We start from the raw sequence: 24,877 nt of genomic DNA, 5'->3' as shown, positions 1-24,877 counted from the left end.
GGCCATTTGGAACGCATCGTTAAGACGATCAAATTACATCTGGTATTCTTCTTCCGGAACATTGTTTAACAGTTTTTTACTATTGCTTGAAATAGTGGACAAACAGGTTCTTGAGGAAAGTTAAAATTGTGGATGGTAATGTAGCATTTTCGTCTCTAACATCGTGGTTGATTAGCTTATTTTATTGTAGCACCGAGAGCGTGTGCGTGCGCGCGCGTGTGTGTGTGTGTATCTGTATCTGTATCTTCCATCCATTTATCGATAATTGCATCCAGTCTAAATGATCGCAAAACTCTAGATCCTAAAAGTGAATATATGTAAACGTCTAAGAAGCAAACATTTCCTATGATCGATCATATGTACGATTTGTATGGTAAGTGGTGGTAAATATTTTTACGCTCTGGGTCTTTGCCGCAATCGCCGATTAAGTATTTTAATGCGTGTTCGAGAATCACTATGCGTATGGATATTTTTTTAAAAATAACCATCGTCGATCTCCGTTGTGTGGTTGCCAAATTTGTTATTTAACATTTCAAGGATATCGTCTTTTTTTCTTGCAACATCACCGATGCCAGATAGGGTCTTTATAAACGCATGAGATCGTGTGTGTGTAATGGTTTGTTGAACTACTTCCGTCATAAGTGATTGATCAGTTGTATTTTTGTTCGCTCCACGAGACATATTTTCGAAGAAGGATGTTATGTGCTTCGGGATAACGTGAGAGAATAGGTGTGAACGGCATCATCTCCTCTTTGATATCGTTTAAACCTTCAGTCTGTGTTGTAACTAGTCGAGTGCTGCATCTAAAAATAGGATTTTCATTATGCAGGACCAAACTGAATATTGGGTTGTCTGGATAGTTCGTAGCAAAATTTGAAAACAATCCAAAAAAAGCGTATTCCTTCAGAATTACATAGCATTTTGTCAAATAATATCTGATAACACTTGTATATCACATTTGTATTTCTGTAACTTTTCATTTCCGAGGAGTAAACGGGAATTAATGATACGAGTAATTGATCAAAATGATTGCAATATCCTGTGATGTTTTTCAATCATTTTTGTCAACTCGTCATCGAGATAACTTGTTGGGATTTGATACTTTTATTTGTATCTAATTGAAAAGGCAACATAGATGCGTTAATTAAGTGTTTTATTATTCGACAGAAGATTATAAAAGATAATTTTTCTTACTTTTTATCAGTATAACGAACATTCCGAATAATCTGTTTCCGTGCAGAATCTTCAATAATTGTAATATATTAATCATTTCTAAATTGCGGCTATCATCTTACAGGAAATTTGGGGTAAGTTACGAAACTTGTAATCAGATTTTTATGAATGTGTTGTTCTTACAGGAAAGCTATCCCATCCGACCAAAAAGGTAATTCGAGTGGTAAGTTTTATAGGATGGAGATCCATTGCTATAACAGAAATAAATGAACACCATCGTTGTCTTATTAATCACGCCTGTATTTCCACAGTCTTCACGTTATTGAACAGTTAAATTTAAGTGACCTCTGAATGTAAGATACTTTTTTCCTTAGGGAATCCATAGTGTCTGTGTAAAATGGTAAAAGTGTGTGTGAACTTAATTAAGTTACGTCAAGATTATGCAACGAAACTATAAGACTAAACGTACCATTGTGAAATCGTGCTTATTTAGTGTCAAGTGCAGTTACTTATCCGTTCTCGAACAAAATCACCTTTACTAGAACCATTTCGCGTATATATGATTCATAAGTGTGTATATGTAATTCTCTATAATACTCATAATCTACATGTATGTTTATCACATTTGAAATAAAAGTAAGCTTAAGGATTATAGAATAATATAACGTGTACGTAACTCCAGATCTATCAGTCAATGAATTACTTTAAAAGTGATAAGCTCGATGGATATATTATTCTATCGGTGTCTAATAAAAACAAACCACGCGTGCTCATACTTGAAGATGTAGCATTGAAGAACTTCAGTCTCTTTTTTTTTTTAATTTTTAGTACAAAAGCATATAATTTATTTTTTAAATTATTTCATTATACTTTGCTATAACAAAGAGTGTATTATAGAAACTTACTCCTGTTCATTTTTATTTTTTTATATAACGTGAGAGTAAAATAGTTTCTTCTACGAATACATAAATTTTCATATATATCTCAAGTTAAAACTAAATATTATCAACGCAATCCGTATATTATGGCTTTGTAATGGGATTTACATATAAGGGAGAGGCTATCAGCCAAGTATATAATAATAAAATCACATTGATTGATGTTCAGAAGCTGCAATCGTATACTTAGTCGATGCCAGTGAAGCATTTAACCGGAATAGAGGATGCATTGTAGCCATATCAAAGTTTGAAGCTGAGAATATCAATTGCATTATTATTATCTTTTTACTAGCATCAAACAAATATCTGACCCGTCAAAATAATCTCGTACCACAGTTCAGCTAGAAGCCCGAACCTACCAGGGCCGGGAATGATAACGTACTTTACGTTATATCGCGTTGCAACATATATAGAATGAATAATAATAACAATTCCGGTTGTTCATCCTATCTAATTTAGAAACATGTTTTAATATTAATTTTGCATCCTCACAAAAGATATAGAACTCCAAAATACTTCTGGCATTTTAAACGATAGCATATCGTCTCCATCGTGTCAGGCGCCTAACAGCATTAGTGCAATTCGACAAAGGCTCGAAGATGTTTCGGGACGAGTGCAATATCGTATCTTTTTCTGACCACTCTGGCAGCCAGACATTGAAGCGTCATGTATTTCATTGGACACACTGTATCAGGATATCCGAACATATCGTGTACAATGCCCAATTTGTTGGCAGCATCGATATGAGCACCAGCATCGAGAAGTATAGGGATAAGAGGTTTGGACAACGGGAAGTTGTTATCTGCGAGGTGTAATACGGTGTTCCCGTCATCGTCCCTTGCCGTGACATCGGCGCCAACTCTTATGAGAGCTTTGATTAATTGTGGTGAAGGCAACCCATATGGCGGTGATTTTGGTCCAAGCACACCTCTTTCGCTAATAGCCAATTGCAAAACATCTCGACCCTACGCAGGGATACAAAAACAAATTGCACTTCTTGGACAACTTATTATTTATGTTTTGCTTGAATAATAGTTCAGCAAATTTTAACTTACATTATTGTCTTTGGCGTTTATTCGAACTAACTCGTAAAGCGCTTGGTTCAATCCAGTATACTCTGGAGTACCTTCTTCGGGCATTTGGTATGTCAATAAACTTGCCAGGTGTAAAATAGTCACGAGAATTCTGTACAAACTACGGGACGGTACTCTATCTGTCAGCTGTTTTCCTCGTTTCAGTTCTAACACCTGCAATAACACGCTTTATGTAGTATACAATTATCTACTAGTAAAGTGTTTGTATAAATAATAAAACTTACAGCCTTCTTAAACACTCTGAGAATTTCTATCTTCTGAACCAACGATACTTTCTGTCCTATAGCTATTTGCCTGGTTATCATGCAGCAAAACAGTTCGGTAAAACTAAAAAGTGAATTTTGAGTCATCGGATCGAGCGGTTCTAACATGCTCTGTTGCATATCCAACGCGTAATTCCAAAGTTCTATGCAACGACTGAACATTCCGCCATCCGCATATATTGCACCTCTGTAGCGAATATAGTAACTAGTATCGGGGTGGGCTGGTCCCAATATTCGTTCTCTAATCACAAGTGCTTGCATTCGCATCTCATCCGGATCATTCAATAATCCATCGAGCGCATCAGGGTCAGTAATTTCCTGTGCAAAGTTGTAAGCTGCTACAGCGGGCGATGGCGGTGGTTTTGGTATCACTAGATCGCCTCGATATCTGAAATTTATCATAGGACAAAATTGTTTGCGCGAAAACTTAACAGCTTAAAAGGATTTTCAATCTGGTAGTTTTCTAATTATTTCCACTAGTGTGTTTATTCGTAGAATTTTTACAGACCTCTCTTCCATCGCTTGTTTCCAACATTGGAGTGCTCCCATCATATCCCTCTTCTTGTCCACGTACGTGGCTCCGAGTAATTCCAGCGCATCGATGCGTTCCTTTCGACTCACTAAATTCGGTATACTAATAAAGTATTCAACGATGTGCTTATGTCCTGTAAGATTAAGACGTCTCTGTGATAATTCCTCGTATCGCCCTAGTGTTTCCCCGTTTAAGCAATCAAACACTCGGTTAAGCGTTTAATTGTAACCGTCTTAAGGGAACCTTCGATATTCTGCGCGTAGAATATTCTATTTTAACCTGTTACTGCTGCCGTAAGGAGTGGTGACATTCCATAGCAGTCCACGTCCATTCTCGCGCCATGCTCGATGAGCAGCTTCACGACTTCCAGGGACCCACTCTCGGCGCAATCATGAAGCGCTGTGTTGCCCTTTATGGATTTTCGGTTCACATCTGCTTTCAGGGTAAGCAGGAACTTTGCGATTTTGACGTGACCCTTGAAACAGGCGATCATCAAGCTGGTGTGACCGTGACGGTTGGCCATCTCGATGTCTGCAGGAAAAGAACAGTTTTGTCAGACGTTTGTGTGACGCTTGGCACATAGTCAAGGCTTTTGGATAAATGAAATTGTAGTGCAATCTTACCTGCACCGTGAGCCACCAGAAATCTGACGATTTCGAAATGGCCGTCGAAACAAGCTGCTCGTAGGGGAGTTGAAAACGTTTTAGTGGTCGAATCCACTGGTGCACCATTCTTCACCAGTAACTTGACCAAAGCCAAGTGACCGGCAGCTGCTGCGCACCATAATGGCGGCGCGCTTTCGACCACCTCGCCATCGAACATCACTGTTGGACAAATTAACGCAATGTTAGAAATACCACTGTCTAATAATTTACATAAATTCAAAGAACAAACACAAATTATGTAACATTTTCTATATCGAGAAATTCGTTAAATTAGAAATTCAAATTTAGATGCTAATTAACGAAGAGAAAAAATGATTTTTACCTTGAACGGTTTTAAAGCGTTACAATACGGTAAACAAGCTTTTTTTCGTGTATAAATATTCAATATTGATTTCGCACGATACGTACATTTATGTACTAATGGAATTCTTAAATATTTGAAACTTATGTACTCTAAACGATATATTTGACGGGATCTCCAACTTCGTCACGATCGTCGCAAATAAAAAGATGTTGACTCACGTGCAGAACTTCAACGAAATGTTTTGTACGCTAGTATTGTACTAGACATGTTAGATACACGATGCGAAACACTTAAAACAGGCCATTTGAATATTTCGACTGTTATTGGTAAAAGGAAAAACTGCATCAGAGTGAACCTACTTATGCCTACAGTCTTTTTTGTAAGAGGGTGGACAGGGTACCATTGGAGGTCAGCCTCGTATTTTTTTAATAAACTGATACGAATGTCTATTTTCTAAATTTCGTCCCTGGGAACATTTCGCGTAAAAAAAGTACCGGGGTATGTTTTACCTAGGCCAGTTTGATTGACATTCGCTCCACATTTTTCGATGAGATACTCGGCCACGTCGTAGTGCCCATTTCGACAGGCCATAACTAACGGCGTCGTACCATCGCTTGTTGTGCCGACTAGTTCCACTACCTCATCTTTTTCTTGATGCTCAAGCAACTCCTGTAACAAACATATCCCGTTTAAAATATTCTATTTCTCTTTGGAAGAAATCTTTCAACATTTCCAGTGACATCCTGATGTAATAGCGTAATCAGTTTTTAACATTGTATCGTGATTAATCTAGAAATCTCGGAATTATCGCGTACACATAGGCACATAGTTTACTTTACAGACACATAGTTTACAATTGGACGAACTGTGACTTACGTTTGACAGTATGGACCCCGTGTTGAACCGTTGAAAGTAAATCCCTAAACGAAGAAACCCGCGCTGAACCAAACGGACCGGCAAACGATAAACGCGCCACTCGAACAATCTGCTAACTGGACGCGAATTTCGAGCTGATTACTGCACTGTGAACGAATTGTCGCGAAACACGCTTGTTACCAGCGGACACTACCTTCGACGAATAATAAATATGTAAAACGCGTCAGCTCTTCTCTTTATGTAGTCGCGCAGCACACGACGAGATTTTGCCTCTTCCCAAAACTTCGCTGTACTCTTTTACGTGCTTACACACGCTTTTGTTCGCCCCGTTCTGACCTGGCCCCCCTCTTATTCGCTCGTCCCCTTGCTGTCCTCTCGTCAAATTTTCGTTTCAGGTCAATTTCCACTTTTTTCTATCTATACCCTTGGACTTTTTTTTTACCCAAGCCACGACTTGTTCGCATTTAGACTTTCAATTGTTAGAAATAATGTTCACCAAATGTTGGTAACCAAAGTGATATTATCAGGATCGGATATTGGAGCCCCTGCTGGAGTGCGGATGGATAATTCTTGAATTAAAAGATGCGTGCGCACGTGTGTAGGACGGCGTGATGCAAACAAATATTGTTGCAAAAGCAAATGACACTAATGATCGGAAAAATTTCTGTGTAAATTATATACCGATCGCTTTTCTTCTTGTTTCTTCTCTCGTTTAATAAGCGTTATTAGTATTTCATGGATAATTAATGGGTTCTATTAAAACGGATATTCGTTCATAACTCAAGTCAGCGTCCCGACGTGTGAAACGTGCTTCGCCCATTTAACGCGGGAGACAGGAAAGAGAAAAAAGTAAACACTGGTCAAAAGCGGTCGAACGAGTATTGTTCGCCAAGACAAACTTCCATACAGTGTACACGAATCTTAAGTACTGTCTGCTCGAACCACGTGGTGGTTTGCACGGGTGCAACGTGAACAAGTTGACGGAGAGGTATCGCGCAGCAACAGGATTCTTACGTCACGTCTCCGTGTCAATTCACCGGAGAGTTGCAAGTTACACGGTTCAGAATCGTTCTTCGTGTCCTTAGAGGTTTTACGCGAATGATTATGCACGCAAACGATCAAGATCGGTCCCAGCGACTCCTTGTAATTATATTAAGTAATTGTGATCGCGATAAAAACGGTCACAGTAAACACCGATCGATTTGGAGAGGAAGCGAAACCAGTGCTCACGCGCAACAATGTACTCTGCGACTGGTCGATGCTCAAACCCCTAACTGACGCTTTGGCTCCTGGAGAAATCATCGTTCACCACCACCGTGGACGTGCGGATCCCGTTAAACGAATAATCGGTGACATTAGGCCCACGACTACGAATGGTGAATGGACAAAATGTCGTTGTGCTCCGAAACGAGGTGGGGAAAAGAGAACAGGAGCTAACACGAGACTAGGCTCACGTTTCGAACTTCTTCGATCGATCGTTTATCACTTCGCCCCTCTCTCCTCTTTGTCGTCGTTTTATCTCTTACTTTTCCACTGGGCTTCCCATACCTTTCTGCCCGTTCGTCCTTCTATGGCAACTTTTCCCCTTTTAGAACTTGGCGCGGGCACGCATGCGCGGCAGGCGTATGTATATACAACCGGAATTCCGTTATTCGACTGACCGATATTCTTTTTCGTGGGCCCGCCCGCCGGCTTTTTGGGCCTGCCCCGGTAAGAAAATGTAGGTAACGGGGACGAACGATGTTGGGACGGCCTCTCTTGTGACAAAAAGTTTCGAGAAATTAAAGTTAGTTTAACGGCGAACAAATAGCTGACCGTATGAAGGACATTTAATAGACTGCAAGGCTGTAAACCTATTTTGACCGTGTCAGTCTTTACCCGCGGCGTTACGAGCTACTTATATGAGAGCTATAACATTTTTTTAATTATCCTAGTACTCGAGTCACTGTTCGGAAATGAGAATTCATTTTTCTTCGTGACAGAGTGACCTGGCCTGATTTGCAAATCATCTGTGGAGCTATGTAATTATTATCGCATTAAAAATATTAGTTTGCGGAACGCACAATTTATGTCAAAGTGATTTGCAAACTGGAGCTACACAGCCATTACGGTACGGGAACCGACGCTTTGTTAGCGGTAAGGTCTTATTGTTAGACTTGTTTCCACGAACGTTGACCCAAAGACGGCGTTTTCTCGAACATTGATTTACGAACGCAGCGTCATTATTTCTGAAGTTTTTGCTCTGTCCGTCTGTCTCTCCCTCTCTCCCGTGATAGATAAAATAAAAGTAATAATAGAAGTAGATTTTTAAAATTCGTAATAACGACCCCGATGTAAATTGCAACCGGAATTTCACGACTGTAAATTAAATAACAAAAAAAGTTTCTGTCCCTCTCTCTCGTAAAATTTATTCCAGGCCATGCTCCTTTCTTTCGGTATAAAATATGAGTAGGTAATATGTAACGTATGTGTACATTTATCACGGAACTCATCGCGTATTCGCTTCCTCCTAAGATTGCAATCTGAATTGTTTTAGACTCTACGAGTAGTAGTTTATTCTTTCTCTTTGGTAATCTGTCCTTGAACACATTTCGCATTTGCATACAATTTAAAAGCGCGCCTATATACTAGTTTAACCACCACTTCGAAAATTATTACTTTGTAACGCTGTGAAAAATTGTATCGATCTAAATATCTCGTTAGTTTATTGATCATTTGCCCACTGTTATAACGCGTACGGTAGTATTTTTGAATTCTAAAAAGAAGACAGGAAAGAAAGCCGTGTCCAGTGTAATTTCTACTGTTCTCGACTGAGCGAAATTATGCCGGTATTACAAAATAATTGTAAATTACGTTGATAATATCTGCGAGTCATGTAATACCGACCAAGGCTGGCAGCACAATGACTTAGAATGTAATCAATGTATACACGGATATTACTATCATCGCTATTACGTTTCGTAATACCTGATGTTTCTGTTTCTAATCTAGTTCCGCGCTGAATAGTTGGATTAAGCAATTGTAAACGATAGATGAAATTATCAGAATCTATTTGTAAACATACATCTAATCTGATGATCTAAATCAGAAATAAATATAAGCGATAAATGACAAGTGAAAGATTAACTCGTGATCGATGCTAACAATTACAATGTTTCAAGCAAATTGGAATTTTCGCATGAATAAAAGATTTGTAACCATTCTAAGTTAATCAGTTGAATCTCATCGGGAAACAATCGCTTGCGAGACTATTTTTGTCTCGGTACGGCGTAAAATACATTCCGCTTCCAGCGATCTCCTCAGGAATAATAAAATGTTCTAAAAATTCATGGAATATGGTTCCCGACATGCAAGTAAAATCGGTTGAAGCCGGAGACGTCAACCCACGCATACTCATGTTACTTTCTTGCCATTGTGTCTTCGAAGCAAATCAATTTATTCGCGATTGTTAATTTGTAATGGCTAACTTTTCAAATTTCCAAGAATTTTCATACTCTCCCCATCAGTCACTTCTGCAGCCAATTCGCAAAACTAGATTCATTTTTACTGACGCAATATGAAACTAAACTGCTACTGTACTAAATGTCCTTTCCCTTTTCTTTTCTTTATTTAAAGAATCTAATATTCGAATAATAACATTTATTTGCGATTCAGCGGAGAATCATACTCCACGCGAACCTTCTTGGCTTTAAATAATACACAAGCGACTCGCAAATATGAGTAATTGCCGGCGTATCGCTATTTTTTTCAAGTGCGTTGCCCTCGAAACAACTGCTCCGATCTATTAGCATAATAATTAGCGAACGATCTTGCCGCGTAGCACGAAATTGCGAATAACGTATTTCGTTCTTCCTGAACGGGGGACGCGCCATAAATAAACATGTACCGCGTGTACACGCGACCTATTCAGAGACGGCGAAAAATAAATTCGTGGAAACGGAGGAAGCCAAAGTGCGCCGCGCGGATCCACAGTTTTATTTTTCTGCAGCCAACGAACGCTGAGGACGTGCGACGCCTGAATGCGAATTGGCCTTAAAACGTGGATGAGAAATTCTATCTGAAAACTGTAGTCAACGTTAACGATTATACTAGGCGAACCCCTAAGTAAGCCTTGAATTTTTAAAATATACGTCTCATAACTTGACATGAGAAAACCAATGCAAAATGATCGATTTCAACTTTCGTTCATTTCGGGTACACGCTGAACTTCATTTTCACAATACATGATACGTTGCCCATTTAACTGACATCACGTTGCATACTGATTATCTGCAGTACACGATAGTATATGCAAAATGGCAATGGGTTGACAGTTATTTATAATTCCACACATTTATTTCACGATTGCCTGGTTAAATATAGATATTGCTATTAACACGAACAAATTTCGAAAACCAATGCAAAATTCCAAGAAACTGCTAATAAAGAGCAAATATCACGGACGGAATTTGTACGTTCTGACATTTCTGTTATGCACAATGTACGTACCTATGTACCTTCCTTTTCAATACCAGTTTATGATTTTCCACGCGAAAGTAAATTATAAGTACACACACTTGAACATACTTATTTCGCTTCATAACAACTGAGAAAAGTGGCCAACCAATGCTGGGGAACGCATAAGTAAGTACGGAGAAATTTGAAAGCATGTCTATTAGATGCAGGCAATCCACTATATACACAATTCTTTATAAACAGTGAAAATTTTCTCCAATCGATACGAAAATTTCCTATTGTTACGCTTAAAACGTTTTTACTCGTATCTCTATTTATTCTAACTCCTATTACAACCTATTAAAATTTCTAATGTTCTAAACATATATATGATAAGCAATTATATAAACGTATATTCGAAGATGTTTATACATTATTGTGGGATACTCTCATATACTGTAAAACTCACTAGGCAAAACGTTAATATTTTAACAATAAGTGGCGAGCGGGAAGATCCTTGACGATTGGCACAGTTTTGTAGAATGATTTAGCAAATAACATGGCGAGTGACGACAGTCACAGTTGAAAACTCATAAACCTACATTCAGGACAAAAACAACAAAGCGATCTTCACAGATCACAGTTTTTCTTTTTCCTATTGCAATGGACAGCGTGCAAATGAACACCTTCATAAATAGTATAATGTTTCACGCTCGAGAACCAATTACAGTTTTTCTCGTTCACGCTCGACCGATCAGTAACTTCTTACTGATACGTTTAATGACCTCGAATCGTGTGAACATTCTCAACGAAGTGAAAAAGTTTATTTCAGGAATACACGTGTGTGTTACATTTGAACGGATAATTAATTATAATTGGCATAATGAAATGCGAAACTCACCCGCGAGAAACGGTTTTCGTTATTCGCCTCGTACTCCATTTTCTCGTTCTCCTTTCCTGTAGACGGAATTAACACATTTCTTTGCAATCAATCGGTCAGTGTCTTTGATATACGCAGCAATGACATAAGAATCACGATTTTTTCTAAGATAAGTTAGATCAAAGATTGCTTTCAAATTGTAAGAGTTTAATTCGTAACAATATCAACATTTGGGGACCACAGCATCAGCACTTTGTCATTGTCCAAATTTTAAACGAGATTGCATCTTCACTGCACGAAATTGAACACATGGCGCGTGACTAATAAAATGTTTATTGTTGGAATATACATCACGTGGGGGAAATGCGGAACTACGCGAGACGCCCGATCGGTAATTGACAAACCAACCAACCGACGAATTAAGTACATCGGATAATTATTTAGAGAAAGATCGACCGGACAAAAAATTCACGATATCTTCCAAAGACAAAATCAATGAAACTTGCCTCTATGCTCGACTCACCACCACTGTTCTTCGGGGCTTCCTCACAGTGCGCAACGGTGAGGTTTTGGCGAGACGACGTGAAAGAGTAGGAGAAAAACGGACATACAACGGAGGTGAAAGAGAGGGACCTTCTTTACCAAGCGCAGGATCGGGAAGAGATAGCGTGCCCGGAGACGTTTGGACACGTATGTACAAAAAGACACGAGAAAGTGACCCCTGCGTATCGATATTTATGCAACAACCTCGACGATCGCATGAGCTCGACTATACGGCGGAACACCTTGTACACTTTCTAATTGTTCTTCCTGATCAACTCTTACCGGTTACTACGCAACAGGAGAATACTCTACGCAAATAGACGCGAATTTTGAAAAACCCAGGATCGACCATTCTGCCGCATCTGTGTTAAGATACTGCCAATACGAGTTTCCATACTTCACTTATCGTCAGATATACTCTCAAACTGCTATTTATTTAACTGATCCCTGCATCGCTTTTACATAACAATGAGAGAACAGTTTCCTGTTTTTGTTGCAAAATCTCTATCTTTTATAAAACGCGGATGACTTGATAGTGCTTGACCTCTTGAGCGACGCGGCGGCAAGAATTGGCGATACACGAATGCATGTTTACTGTCGCGCCGGCATTGTCAATAAAACGTAATACGAAACGGGCAAATACATAGTTATGTATCGTTAATAGACAGTTTATATTATAATTGATCTTATATCTGTAGATAATATGAAATAAAAAGAAAGAGCAAACTACTTGTTTATCGTACAGCGCAATTAATGTTATTGACAGACAACACATAAATTTTTAAAGAGACACGAAAAAACTATTTTAATGATTATACGTAACTTCAATGGTCCCAATTGATAAATATATAAAGGAGGAAAGAATCAACATGTAACAAAAAAGTAATGAAAAAAAATGAAAAAAGAATCGATAAAAAGGCTCTATGTGTACACTCTTAGTTCTCGATAACGCTAAAGGGAAGTTCCATAGGTGTGTTTTCATACTTAGTAAGACTCGTTCTGTAATATTGACCTAATTATAATAATTATAATTGTCACTTTCAAAAGTTCCTGTAAATACTACACTTTCCGAATATCGAATAGTTTGTCGCAATTCATTTAGTTATGTCGCGACATTTGTCGGCCTTCTAAAGGTTAACGCTTCGACCATAATAGACACGGTTCACGTCATATGTCATCGAGGCAAGAGAGGAGCCATTTCTCATCATCATATTTCACAATGCGTCATGCAGGAGTGTAAGAAAAACGCGTGATTACACGATCGATTACGAATTACGATGCATCACTAATTGTACAACACGTTCTGATGTTAAGGTGCAACAGGTATCACATGTACGCTTGTATTACGTGTAAGTTCCCGTGGAAGCAAACCATCGATGCAGAGAACGTCATATGCAGGGGGGGGGTTACATAAAACGGTACGTGCTCGCTGACATAATAACGGAAACGAGCTGCTCGTATGAAGGAAATAAATATCGAATAATCATGGGACGCTTCAGAGGGTCCGATCAACCCTCGAACCACACCGTCAGACTTCGCGTATTGTGGGGTCAAAAAGTATGATTTGATAGTCCAAAGAAGTGAAACTTCTATCAAAATTCCTGTCTGTTCTTAACATTTTTATAATTAACGTCAGCTTTTCAATCTATTTCCTTTCTTAATGGTAAATTTATCAGAAAGTATTAAGAAAGTGAAGAAGAGAAACGATTCGCAAATATGTGATATATTATATGAAATTGCTTTAACTTTCCAAGCATAATAGTTACGTAGATCATTAAAGAAAGTACGACGTGTAAAAGTACTAATTGTTTTATGTAATACGGTATGCCGGATGAAATATTAGTTTTGCGCTCCATCCGATCCTCTTACGGAAATCGTTGCGGTGTGTGGAACGTAAACGATTTCGCAAGAAAACCGTTACAATATATTAATTACAAAATTTCCATCGACATAGTCACGTGCTCGTAGCATTAAACATGCGTAAGCACGTCGGAAATCCGTTACCAACGAACAACAAAGAAATCTAAAAATAAACATTATGTAAAATGCGGCGATTAATTAAAAGCGAAGTGATCAACAGTGTTTTCCAGTACGTGCTAGATAATGTTTTATTGAACAGTACATTATCGTTACTACTTGAATTTTTATTGATTTTACAAAACCTAAAGATAACACTTCAATTTTATCAATGATACTCGTTTCTCCGACGAAGATATAATTAATCGCTGATTGGATAAGAGATAGCACTGTTTGTTTCTAAAGATGAACGGATTTAACTTTCAGAAAGAGAAGAATCAATTTTTATTCTACAGTTGCCATGAATTGTCTGAAATTCTAAAAATACCTGTATACTTATGACCGAACGCTAATATAAATATATAATACCGATCGCTGGGTGCCATTTCACACTTGTGCGTTAAGTAGTTGCACAAAGCGAGAAAACGTGAGCCACCCTCGAACACATTCCGTTGCGATAATTCGACAATATTTTATAAATTAGCAGACTGCAAGCTGCGCTCTCAATTATCTACTAATTTTCACATCTCGTACTCTGAAGTTACTTTCTGGCCCATCTTATTCTCTCATCAGGATGGTAAAGGAAAAAAAAATTGTATCACCTGTTCGATATTGAATGGGGAAATCCCAAACAATTTCGCAGTATTTTAAGCAACTGTTTATGTGTTCGCAGCTACTCGTAAATTGCGGACGAGGCTTTCCTTGGAAACGCGTATCTCTTGTTTAACTTTCTCGGGACACCGGTTTATTCTATCGAGAGATAAATGAAAATGAAGTGTTGGAATAAAAAAAAAAGAAACGGAATGCCAAGAGGTGAAAAGAGTAAACGTCGAAGAAATCACACGTTGGAACATTTCATTTGAAAGTAACTACCAGAAACCTAATTTTTATTCGCTACATTGAATCGTAGAGAAATTTCCTAAAAACGAGAGAAATATTTTACGGGAGAGATTTCGTAATAAAAAAAAAACCGTTTCATAACCGTTGTTACCCGGAGTCAGCGCAAAAACAGCGTTACGAAATTTGTTCGTTGAAGTCGGTTTCCAAAAATTGTTGCAGCTTACCAAGAATATAGGTAGCCAATAATAACCTGCTTAGTCAGCCGCTCTGACTTGGCCAGATGCGATAAAAAGAGGACAACGAAAAGTCGATCGTACCTCAACTGTACGGCGAAACATTCGCGTCTCGCCGGGGTTGACTAAATAAAGATTTAAACCTTCGACCGTATTGAGAAACGATGTAGAACTGGTTCCAACAGTCTCGAATGCAACTAAATACAGATATAGCCTGCGTTATTAATTTCTCAATTTATCTCGCGCATAATCCGACAAAGTTATTCATCGATCGGCTCTTATCATTTACTGGGCAGGCATTTATAGTTATCAATCCGAAGGAATTAACATAAAACGAGGGGGGTCGTATTCTAGAAGCTAGAGATTGGCGTTCAACGTTGAATGGTCGCATTAAAATGTTATTAATGTCGGAACATGTCTAATGTAGTTCAAAAATTCCGGTTGAAAGTTGTTGGGTTAGATAATTACTGGCAACAAACGACGATTTACAACACGCCGTAAATCACTGCATCAGTGTTATGAATAATACAGATTAATGGAGATAACATTATCGCATAATTTAATTTCTGCAAAAACAGTTGAATGAAAATTGAAGTAACTTTTAAATGATAAGGAGGAACTTTCCCGAAATTAGTGAGTAGCATACAATACAATAAAAGTACACGAGAAAAGAACCACAATTAAATAGCTAAGAGAATGAGAGTGAAAAACCAACAATGCAAGGGTATGCTTTCCAGACACGTTTTATCGCAGAATCGTCGATTCAACGATAACGAGATATCCTTGAGAAACACGATGCAGCAAGAATGGTGGCAGCGTATCGAGCAAGAAAATGAATTTTTCCATCGTATAATTTGAAAGTTATTTCAGTAATTGGGACGTTTAGGCGACATATGCGTGCAGAATCCTAACCCAGATTTTACTCCGTCCTGATCACTGTTCAAAGTGATTCGTGTCCGATGAAATGTGTTTCGAAAGCGGCAATCAAGTACCGAGCACGCAGAAAACAAAACCTTGCAACGGGAATTTGTTGTATAACTATGTTTCTCCACCGCGATCTTAACCTATTTTGCGGCGAAACTGTTCTCAATACGAATTTTAACGAGCCGTTTTTGCCACATGCACTTCCTCGTGAAAAACGAAATTAAATAAAGTAACAAAACTAGTTAGTCAATTTAATTTCTTGAACAAGCAATTTTTACGGCAGTACCTTGAGCAAATTTTTTGGGAAACGTAGTTTCCCTTTTAAACGATAATTAAACTCGAACCGGATAGTCCGGTTTATTTGAAATGCATAAGTGCTTATAAACGATAGAAAAGAACAATGATCCTATCGTGGCCATGAATGTACGCTTGAGGCACGTAGCCAGTATTAATATAATTTCTTCATTAGCTACATATAGAATAACCTTAACGCTTTAAAGTTAACACAGAGGCATTCATATTCAATGAATGAATGGTCTGAACATTTCATGTGTAGTGTTAAAATAAATATATACCCAGTTAATTAATCGAACAAGCTTGTTACGTGGCACATAAAAATGCACCACGGCAGAAACTTGTTTCAAGAATAAAGAGAAAGAAAAATCTCTGTATCCATTAAGAGAATGCAAGAAATCAACTTCTACTTAGTTATGCTCGACTAAAATATGTAGTAGAACCAACGTTACGGATAAGTGCAGTTACACGATAATGAATATTTATAAAATTGCAGCATTAATAAGGACTATGCTAATGATAACAACTATTACATAGTATAGAGTGTGCTGATAATCATGTGGCACAACATGAGAGATTACAATCCGAAATCAGAGATTGTGATTGACCAATATTTTCATCCCGCGTTAATCTCGATCGTTCTAACCGCGCAGCACGATATCGAAAAATAATAATAGTACGATTAAACGTTACTTACTTGCACGAAGGAAACGTATTTGCTTAGCTGAATATTTTTAGCGACAACAGCGGGGCAAAATGGCCGGCCGCCATTTTTTTTCACGTCCGATCTGCGTCGGATACTTCTGTATATCCGATTCGCGGTAAAACGAGCCAGATCCTACGTTTCTCGTTCTAGGATCGTGATTGCGGTTAGAACGTCGGTGCAGAATGTCGGAGTTGCGATCGGTCAAGGGGTCTTCGTGAAATCGAGACCCTGAGCGGCGAGTAAATTGGTGTCAGCCTTGAATCATAAGAATTGAAGTTATATAATTTCACCGCGTATCATACGCGGGAAACCAGTGTAAAACGCGCCAATTCGATAACTCGCGATGTCGTTGCATAATATCGAACAAGCAGATACTTATAAAACTATCCGTACGTAGACTTCACTGCCTATAGAGAACAGAATGTAGTCTAACTTGTAACTCGATACAGACGACACTGATTGCTAGTAGTATCAAAGTTGACCTACAAAGAGACTTTAATAATTAGTACGGAATTTATTCGAAAACTTTAAATTCGTTCATTTAATCTCAATAAATTTCTTGATAGAAAGTGAAGGTACGAATATTTATGAGTGTGATTGGATATGTGCATATTAACTTTTTTTCATCGCAATTTAAAAAACAAATGGGGCTGATGTAATAGAACAGGTTAATCATAAAAAAACTGGTTTTCGATTCTCTACTAATCATAATATTGTTTCTGGAACGCACGAACTTGTAATCTCATGGCGATTAGCGTCGTTAATGATTTCACGCCTGAATTTCCCAGAAATGTGTAAAACTAAACAGAACATATTCATCGTTAAGAATCAGTTAAAAACATCGCGAGCTCTTAGTCATAATTTTCAACACCGGTTAATCCCCATAGGAAAAGAATCGTTGGAATTACCACGTCGTCAATCTTTTCATCAGGATCGGTACAACGCCGATATAATCGAGATTCTAATGAAATACAAATAACCGGCTGGCTTCCTCGTTTCATTATGAAGTTTCTAATGCTCTTTCCTAGATTCACGTGCACACTAACAAAAAATAGCGGTGAATAAGACAATTCTATCGAGAGGCATCGCACTGTTTTATGTACTCCATATCCTAACGCAAAAGAAATGGACGCTTTGTTGGAGCAGAAGACCGAACAAAGGGAACGAATCGGTGTTTCAAATGCGGAATAAATTACTGATAAAGAACAGGGAAGTTTATACAATGTAATCTAGGTGGAAATTCCATAGACATGTGTTAATTGAGATGAATCGGTAAAACAGCTTACGTGTTTACACTTATTTCCTTTCTAGACGGTTTGCTGCCGTTTTTATTACCTCTATTATTCCTGATCGCGTGAGGTGCTTGTTTTGGAGCGTTCGTGATTCAAGTTACGTAGAAATGATTGTCGTGATACAATAGTGCAGTTTAATCTGATACGGTCATATCTACCGATTGATTCCTTTGTAGGGTTGCAACGATACGTGTAAAAAAAAAACTATCTGCGAAATTTATTGAAAATCGTTAAGTCTATCTTTAAACCTAACATGTTTATGATAGTTTTCGAAACAATGTGAATCGTTAAATTCCCAGGGCACGTTGAACAACGTTTAATTACTCGACTGCAAAGAAACCCACCGGGGATTTTTCTGTTGGGAAATAAGTACTTTACGGTCTTCCGGTGTAGAGAGATAATAGTTCGTATAAAAAGATTAGGCATACAATAGAATATATGTAACGCTTACAATAACTTTACATTCATTACAAACGCTTATTACATGTGTAATGCGTAGATACAATAATCGATCGAATAATCGCCTTCAAAGTGCTTGATTTTTGTAGCAAGATTATCTTTTCCCTGACTGTACCTACTATAACTTAACTAACACTCTATACTGTTCTGTAGGTCACAACAATGTCTCTAATCGTTTTCTTGAAACCTTTTAATGGATTACCAGCAGTCTTTCAACTTCAATCGATAGCTAGCTTACATGAATCCCCTAAGAGTGCTACAGAAACGAAATGGGTTAACCTACGTCGGGTATAACGGTAATCCGAATTAATATCTGTGGAAAGTATAGACACGTGGTGAAAATATAGTACCATCTGTCCCTGCTCTTTTGCGTTACAGTGAACTCATTATGCAGAAGCTAACGACCGCCTTTCTCCTTGTAAATCTTACTAGTCCAATGTATGATAGTCCACGGTTTATGTATAATTTACTCAAGTTTAACTTAACACTCCTTGTATTCAACATGTTATTACTACAAATGGAGTAATATTTTTTTAAATACAATAGAAGATAATACGCTCTGTTGCGTAATTTTTTTCGCGGTTCTTCGCTACATAGTTAAGCTACTTGGTACTATGGAAATTAGTCGCGAATATACGACGTTGAGTGTTTACCTTAATGTATTTAAAAATCGTTAATACATTTGAATTTTCAAGTCGGAGGACATCATTGAAGTGTCAATAATAATCGATAGCATATTGACGAATGTGTACTCAGGTGAATAGCGTTTGAATTAATGTTTTCCTTAATTAAAAATGCACGATGCAGAATATTAATGTGTTCAGTCAGACGTTTCGCAATCTCCTTTTCCCGCTCACTTTCGTACAATTTATTTTGAATGATGGGGGACGTGTGGCTCCGAAAACAGGAAGCCTACGTTAAAGAATCGATGCAACTATCTATGTACATAATTGATGTGAGAATATCAATATTACAATATTACAATAGATTGTAATTAGTGACTCGCATATCCTTTATTATCGATACCTAATGCTATTGTCTATTGGCTATTATCGAGACGGTGGTAATTGAATGCTTAAAATAAATCAAATCGTATCCTCGATTTCTTAATTATATTAGAGGAGAATATACGACTAGTGGAAATAAATAGATTTAAACGTCTAACAATAAGCTGACATTCGAACAATCTACATAATATGTGTATCAAGAGCAAACACCATTGTGCACCGTCGTATTGATCACAGGCTTGAAACCAGATAGAATGAGTTTCTGATTAGACAGACAGGAATAATGCACGCGTGCCGTTAACACATGGACTGCATAATGTGGCCACGAGAACTAAATAATATGCATATTAACTTCACTAAATTATAGCGAATAGCATTTAAATTTTCGGGTCCGATTAATATACAGACATTGACCTCTATCGAGAAATTTCCATTCTGATTTGAAACGTGTAATTGCGGCTCTCCGCAAGGTATTATGTCACGCACAGCGCGAATCGATTCTGAAATTTGAATATTGTAACGATTGGGTCATTTCTCTTCGAATATGGTCTTTCGAGTTAATTAACGTAACAATTTGATTTACATTCGCATGGACAAGTCGAATCCGAATTTTAAAGCAAAGATAAACATAAAAATGTACAAGGAACATTCAATTAAACATATTTGAGACTCGGAGAACAATGCGGTGCTGTTGGTCGTCGATGGAAAACTTTGTCAGAAGCGGAAAACAACAGCGTATGATACGCACTATAAATAAATCCCATTGGTACATAATACAGTGATTTTTATTTCATAATCGTACAAGTTTCCCTAGTTATCACGGAAACGGAGCGTAACAAATGTCTCTGTTAAAGATACTTTTCCGTTCGTGACTTTTAATAATATCAGCCCACGTTAAATCTTGATTGTAATCCCTTGCAACGTCGCTCGAACGCCACCCCTACTACTTTACTCGACTATATCCAACGCGCCATTGCGGGACCAGATATATATAGATACACGTACATACAAAAAGCGCATATGCACGGAACTTAACCAAACGGACTTTCCCGTTCCAACAACTAAATATAACAGCGACCAAACATGCTTTTCCCTTTTCATAACAAGTACGCAAACGTGTAGGAGGTAGATCTAATTTTTCTCCTCTGCTCTTTTCGTTATACTTGCCCTCCGTTATCGTGTGGCGTGTCTCAAGCACTGGCCACCAAGTAAGATGAGAACACGACGAATTGACGGAAGGCCAACAACGTTCGAAGTTTCATAATGTGCATGTAACGGCGTGCATATGTGCGCGCGCGCCCACGGACGGACGAGATGTCATTAAAACAGCACGCTGCTATTTCGAATAAGCGTGCGGGGCCGTGTAAAAATGAGAAGAAAAAGAGGAAGAAAGGATACGCTTGGCTAGGTGGTTTATTTTAGATGCGAGAAAGTGTCCGGCGAAAATTCTCTACTCCGTTTAAATGCAACGACACCATTTGGTCATCGTTGGTTATTCAAAATCAAAGATTATTAGTCCTATTAATGCAAAATAAAATATTTGAGCATCTATCATGTGTTAATTATATAAATGCTACGACAAACCTAATTTGAGTTGAAACATATATAATGATATATAAGTTCTTAAAGAAAAGCACTAAAGAAACAAACATGAAACCATTTATGGGACGTATATAACCAAATACACCAAATTTCTACGATACTTCTTTCATACAATCTTTTTGGTATTGACCGGCAAAATGCCTTCTGTATCAATGATCGTAACACATACTCGCGTAAATATCTACAGCATAGTTCAAGTCTATTTGTGGAATAAGATATTTATAAAATCTAAAGAAACATGTTCACTGGATGTCACAAAGCGGAATATAAGGTGTACCCCTGTGGTACATCGTTAAAGTAAGGTCTAAATAAAAAATCTGATCGAAACTCACCATCAGACGTCTCAGTCTTCCTTCTCTCGCGACGTAATGTATCGTGCAAATAGTTAACTTCTTAGCATCCATCTTCGCATGTATAATGCAATTCCTCGAATAACAACAACACTGTCCTTCGTGTCACAGGTTCTCCTGGCTCACGACTTCTGTATATTTGTCCAAAAGCACCGAGAACACGTTTAACAGTCTTCTTCGTCTCTCACTCGCGATCTCTTTGCCCAAAATTCCGAGCAACGGCTTATCTCATATCGTGAATAATGAACGGGCAAATAGCACCCGAAAGATCAACGATTACCGGTAATGTTTCTTATTTCACGAGAGCAGTTTTACAGTTAGATACGCGCTCGCGCATACAACACAACCACCGGATCAATTCCTCTCTTCGTGCGCTTTGTTTCGGTCGTTTTGCGAACGCAAGTCCCGTCGGATTATCAGATGGCGATACCTGTACTTCCGCCTCGACAGTTCGTCAACAACTGAGCTCGATCAGCCAACTACGTTGGATCAATTGTGTTAGTGCCAGCTGTCCGCTATTTCTATCTCCCTCCTTCCATCTCTACTTCTTCCACCCCTCTTTCTCTCTCTCTCTCTCTCTCTCTCGCTCTCACTCTTCTGTATTGACATTGAAATATGTTGAATACTAGTTACTATAAAATTTATGCGGCGCACTTCAGAACGTGTTATGTGTCACATTTCGTTTGATAACGTTTATTATTATTATTATGAATTATTTCACGAACGATAGAAATTTTGTTATCTTTGTCACTCTCCACCACAGATTGATTCAAGTGTTAAATTCATCTGTTATAACGTATTGAGTTCGATAGCCTGCTAACAGGGGGCAGCACCGATCAAGCTAGGAGAAATGTTGATAAATCAGATCTTCTCATAAGTACACGCACGCACACACATTATGTATTTGAATGCACGGAGCGTGATGAAAATCGGAGCAAAATTTGATTTGCAAACTTCTAAAGGTATAGATCACTTTTTGCATTGTATGTTTTACATTTCTTTAACATAGTTAAATACAACGAAGTCATTTCTTATAATCAAATAGTTTTAATGTCTATTAATTTCAATATCTTGATTGCATAATAACTATTTATATCGGCATTACTTTTTTCATTTATCCTATATAGTTTCATTCATAAAGCTCATATTAATTAAAATTCGTTGCTCATATATTACCCTCGTTAATCGAATATAATTCTTATTATAATTTGACAACCGAAATTGTTACGTGTCAGGGTGTAACTTGTAAAAACTGCTGGAATAAAAAACGTGGGAAAAGAGTAAAACGGGGGAGCCAAGGGAGTCGTTAAGTCGGTACTTCACCCTCGATTTTAACGCCTCGAAGTGACGCACTCCTTCTGCATCAAGTGTGTTTTAGTTCGTCCTACATTTTCGCCGATATCACGAGCATTACTTTATTCCAGATCCACCACTTTCGGCAGGCTTACGTCAGTTGCCACTGAGCACACCTCGGTTATTTACAAAAGAATACTATTAAAAATCGAAATATCCTAAATTATCAGTCTTATTAAATATACGTACATGTCAGTTATATGCGCATAAAAGTCAAAGATACGTTTAAATTTACGTTTACGATAATGTCTGCTTTCTTATAACCTTGTACTGCTCGAAGGCCACTGTATATAGGATGAATTGTAATGCATAAAATAATCGTGACGTGGAAGAGAAAGTTTAATTCGAAAATAAATGTTTCAATTGTTCTGTAAGTAAAGATTCGTTAATATCGCAAGTAGTACTAGATGTAAAGAGATTAACGTCGAAGCAATTGCAATTCATACGATTACCACTATAATTCACAGGATCGCAAAAGCCAAGCCAAACGTAACTACCAAACGTTCCTCAATTATCGAAATGGAGAGGAGCCTAAACGAGAAGGCAGCAGCGTTCCGTCTTGTTGCTTTCTTTACTTTTCCAGTTCGCGTATCTCCTGTTTATACAACGAAAGGATAGGTCGGTGTAAAAATGAGTACAGAAAAAGACGCGTGGGTGGTAGATGGGTCAAAGGCAGAATGAGATGGCTGATAGATGGAAAAAGTATTGTGAACGTATGCGTCTGTGTGCGTGTGTGTGTGTGTACGCGCTCGCTCACGTTTGCCAACGCGTATATATGAAAAAGAAACAGCTGGAAAAAAGGTGCACACAATGCAACCGGTGCTGTCACACCGAGCTTCGCCAGAGGAATGAAAAACAGAGTCGCCAAGCCTTCGTGAAACTGGCGCTTTCGGTGACAACAACAGTTGCAGGAATAAGGAATGAGTCTTATAACGGAAGCCTTGCTACTGCGCGGTAGAATGACTTGTTTGAAAATTGCGAAAATCATTCGGTTCGGTTCTTGAAATGTCTACGTGGCGGAATTAAGAAATTTGAGAAGTTGACAATTTGAGAATCTATCAATTTGACGATTTAACAGTTTTCCCGAATTTAACAGCCGGAAGGCTAAAAAATTCAGAAATTCTTTTTATCTTTCATCGCGTAACGACGTAGGGTACAGGTGGAAAGGTACGGTATTACATTTATTCTTAAACTTTATTATCTCGCAACTTAACAGAATCCTACTCCATGATTTCCTTTGACGAGTGACTTTACTGGGTTCTTCGTAACAGCTTGCCAAGGTAAAAACGAAAAATTGAAAGGAACGCGGAGACGAAGCAAAGAACTGCAAAGTTATTTGAGAAGCATAACTTTGTTACTCTGATAAAAGGACAGCTCCTTGAATTATATGTATATTCTAATTATATACGTACGTTTCGCGTATACATCGACTTATTTTGTGTCGGTCCCGGCACATACATAATTGGTGCTTGCGGGGAACTGAAAAACTGCGTTATAAAGATTTCAAACTGGCCCGTAAGATATACGGTTTAGATTAAATCGAAAAGAGGAGAAACGTCACGTGAAAAGTTTGGTTTTCATTTTCGTCGTTATGGAACAAGTAGAAACATCGTTAAAGTCGTGGTTAAACGAATTGACGGTACAAAGTAATTGAAGAAAGCTATAACGTTTGTACGCCGATAATGCATGTAAACAAGAGACGACAAAGGGATCCTCTTTTGCTATCTAATTACCATACGAATATTGAGCGAACAGTCGCGAGTTACTGTGAAAATACGATATCGCGAAACGTTTGAAACATTCAAGATAAGACCGTCCTATCCCATTAACCGATTCCTTCTTTTTTTTATCTCTGACGAGAGACGTAGCTCAGGAGCGAGTCGTTCCCGGTTGGAAGAATGATTATCCGGACGGTTCGCGTGTTTTACAGGTTTTCAGGGGTTTCGTGTTCATCGAGGTGGGTGCAAGTTAGATATATAGATCTTTTTACGACGCCAGTGGTAGATTCCATCGTGGTATACTTCGAGAACGGTAGGTAGTACAGTTTAGAAGCGCAACGAGCGAGAACGACTCGTCGGGGATGATGCTATACCAGCGTG

At 38.2% G+C, this 24,877-nt stretch overlaps 1 protein-coding gene across 2 annotated transcripts; it reads right to left on the bottom strand.

The window, feature by feature from the left end:
• Positions 1–1,194: 1,194 nt before the first annotated feature.
• On the bottom strand, positions 1,195–21,909 carry LOC143422393 (protein fem-1 homolog CG6966). Of its 2 annotated transcripts, XM_076892987.1 has the most exons (9): positions 21,408–21,509; positions 16,707–16,970; positions 5,479–5,638; positions 4,624–4,824; positions 4,280–4,531; positions 3,977–4,133; positions 3,430–3,856; positions 3,167–3,358; positions 1,195–3,076 (listed from the first exon to the last, which is right to left on the bottom strand). In XM_076892987.1, exons 3-9 carry the CDS (start codon positions 5,558–5,560, stop codon positions 2,684–2,686), a joined length of 1,704 nt encoding a protein of 567 aa, XP_076749102.1. In that variant the 5' UTR covers positions 5,561–5,638; positions 16,707–16,970; positions 21,408–21,509; the 3' UTR covers positions 1,195–2,683. The 2 variants fall into 2 exon arrangements, with proteins under 2 accessions (XP_076749102.1, XP_076749101.1); XM_076892986.1 differs by lacking the exon at positions 16,707–16,970 and having other exon boundaries at positions 21,408–21,909.
• Between the last annotated feature and the right edge of the window lie 2,968 nt (positions 21,910–24,877).

The sequence above is a fragment of the Xylocopa sonorina genome, chromosome 3 (genome assembly GCF_050948175.1).
Source record: "Xylocopa sonorina isolate GNS202 chromosome 3, iyXylSono1_principal, whole genome shotgun sequence".
NCBI lineage: Eukaryota > Metazoa > Arthropoda > Insecta > Hymenoptera > Apidae > Xylocopa > Xylocopa sonorina.
The sequence above is the reverse complement of the archived record's forward strand: the minus strand, read 5'-3'. Positions and strand labels throughout refer to the sequence as shown.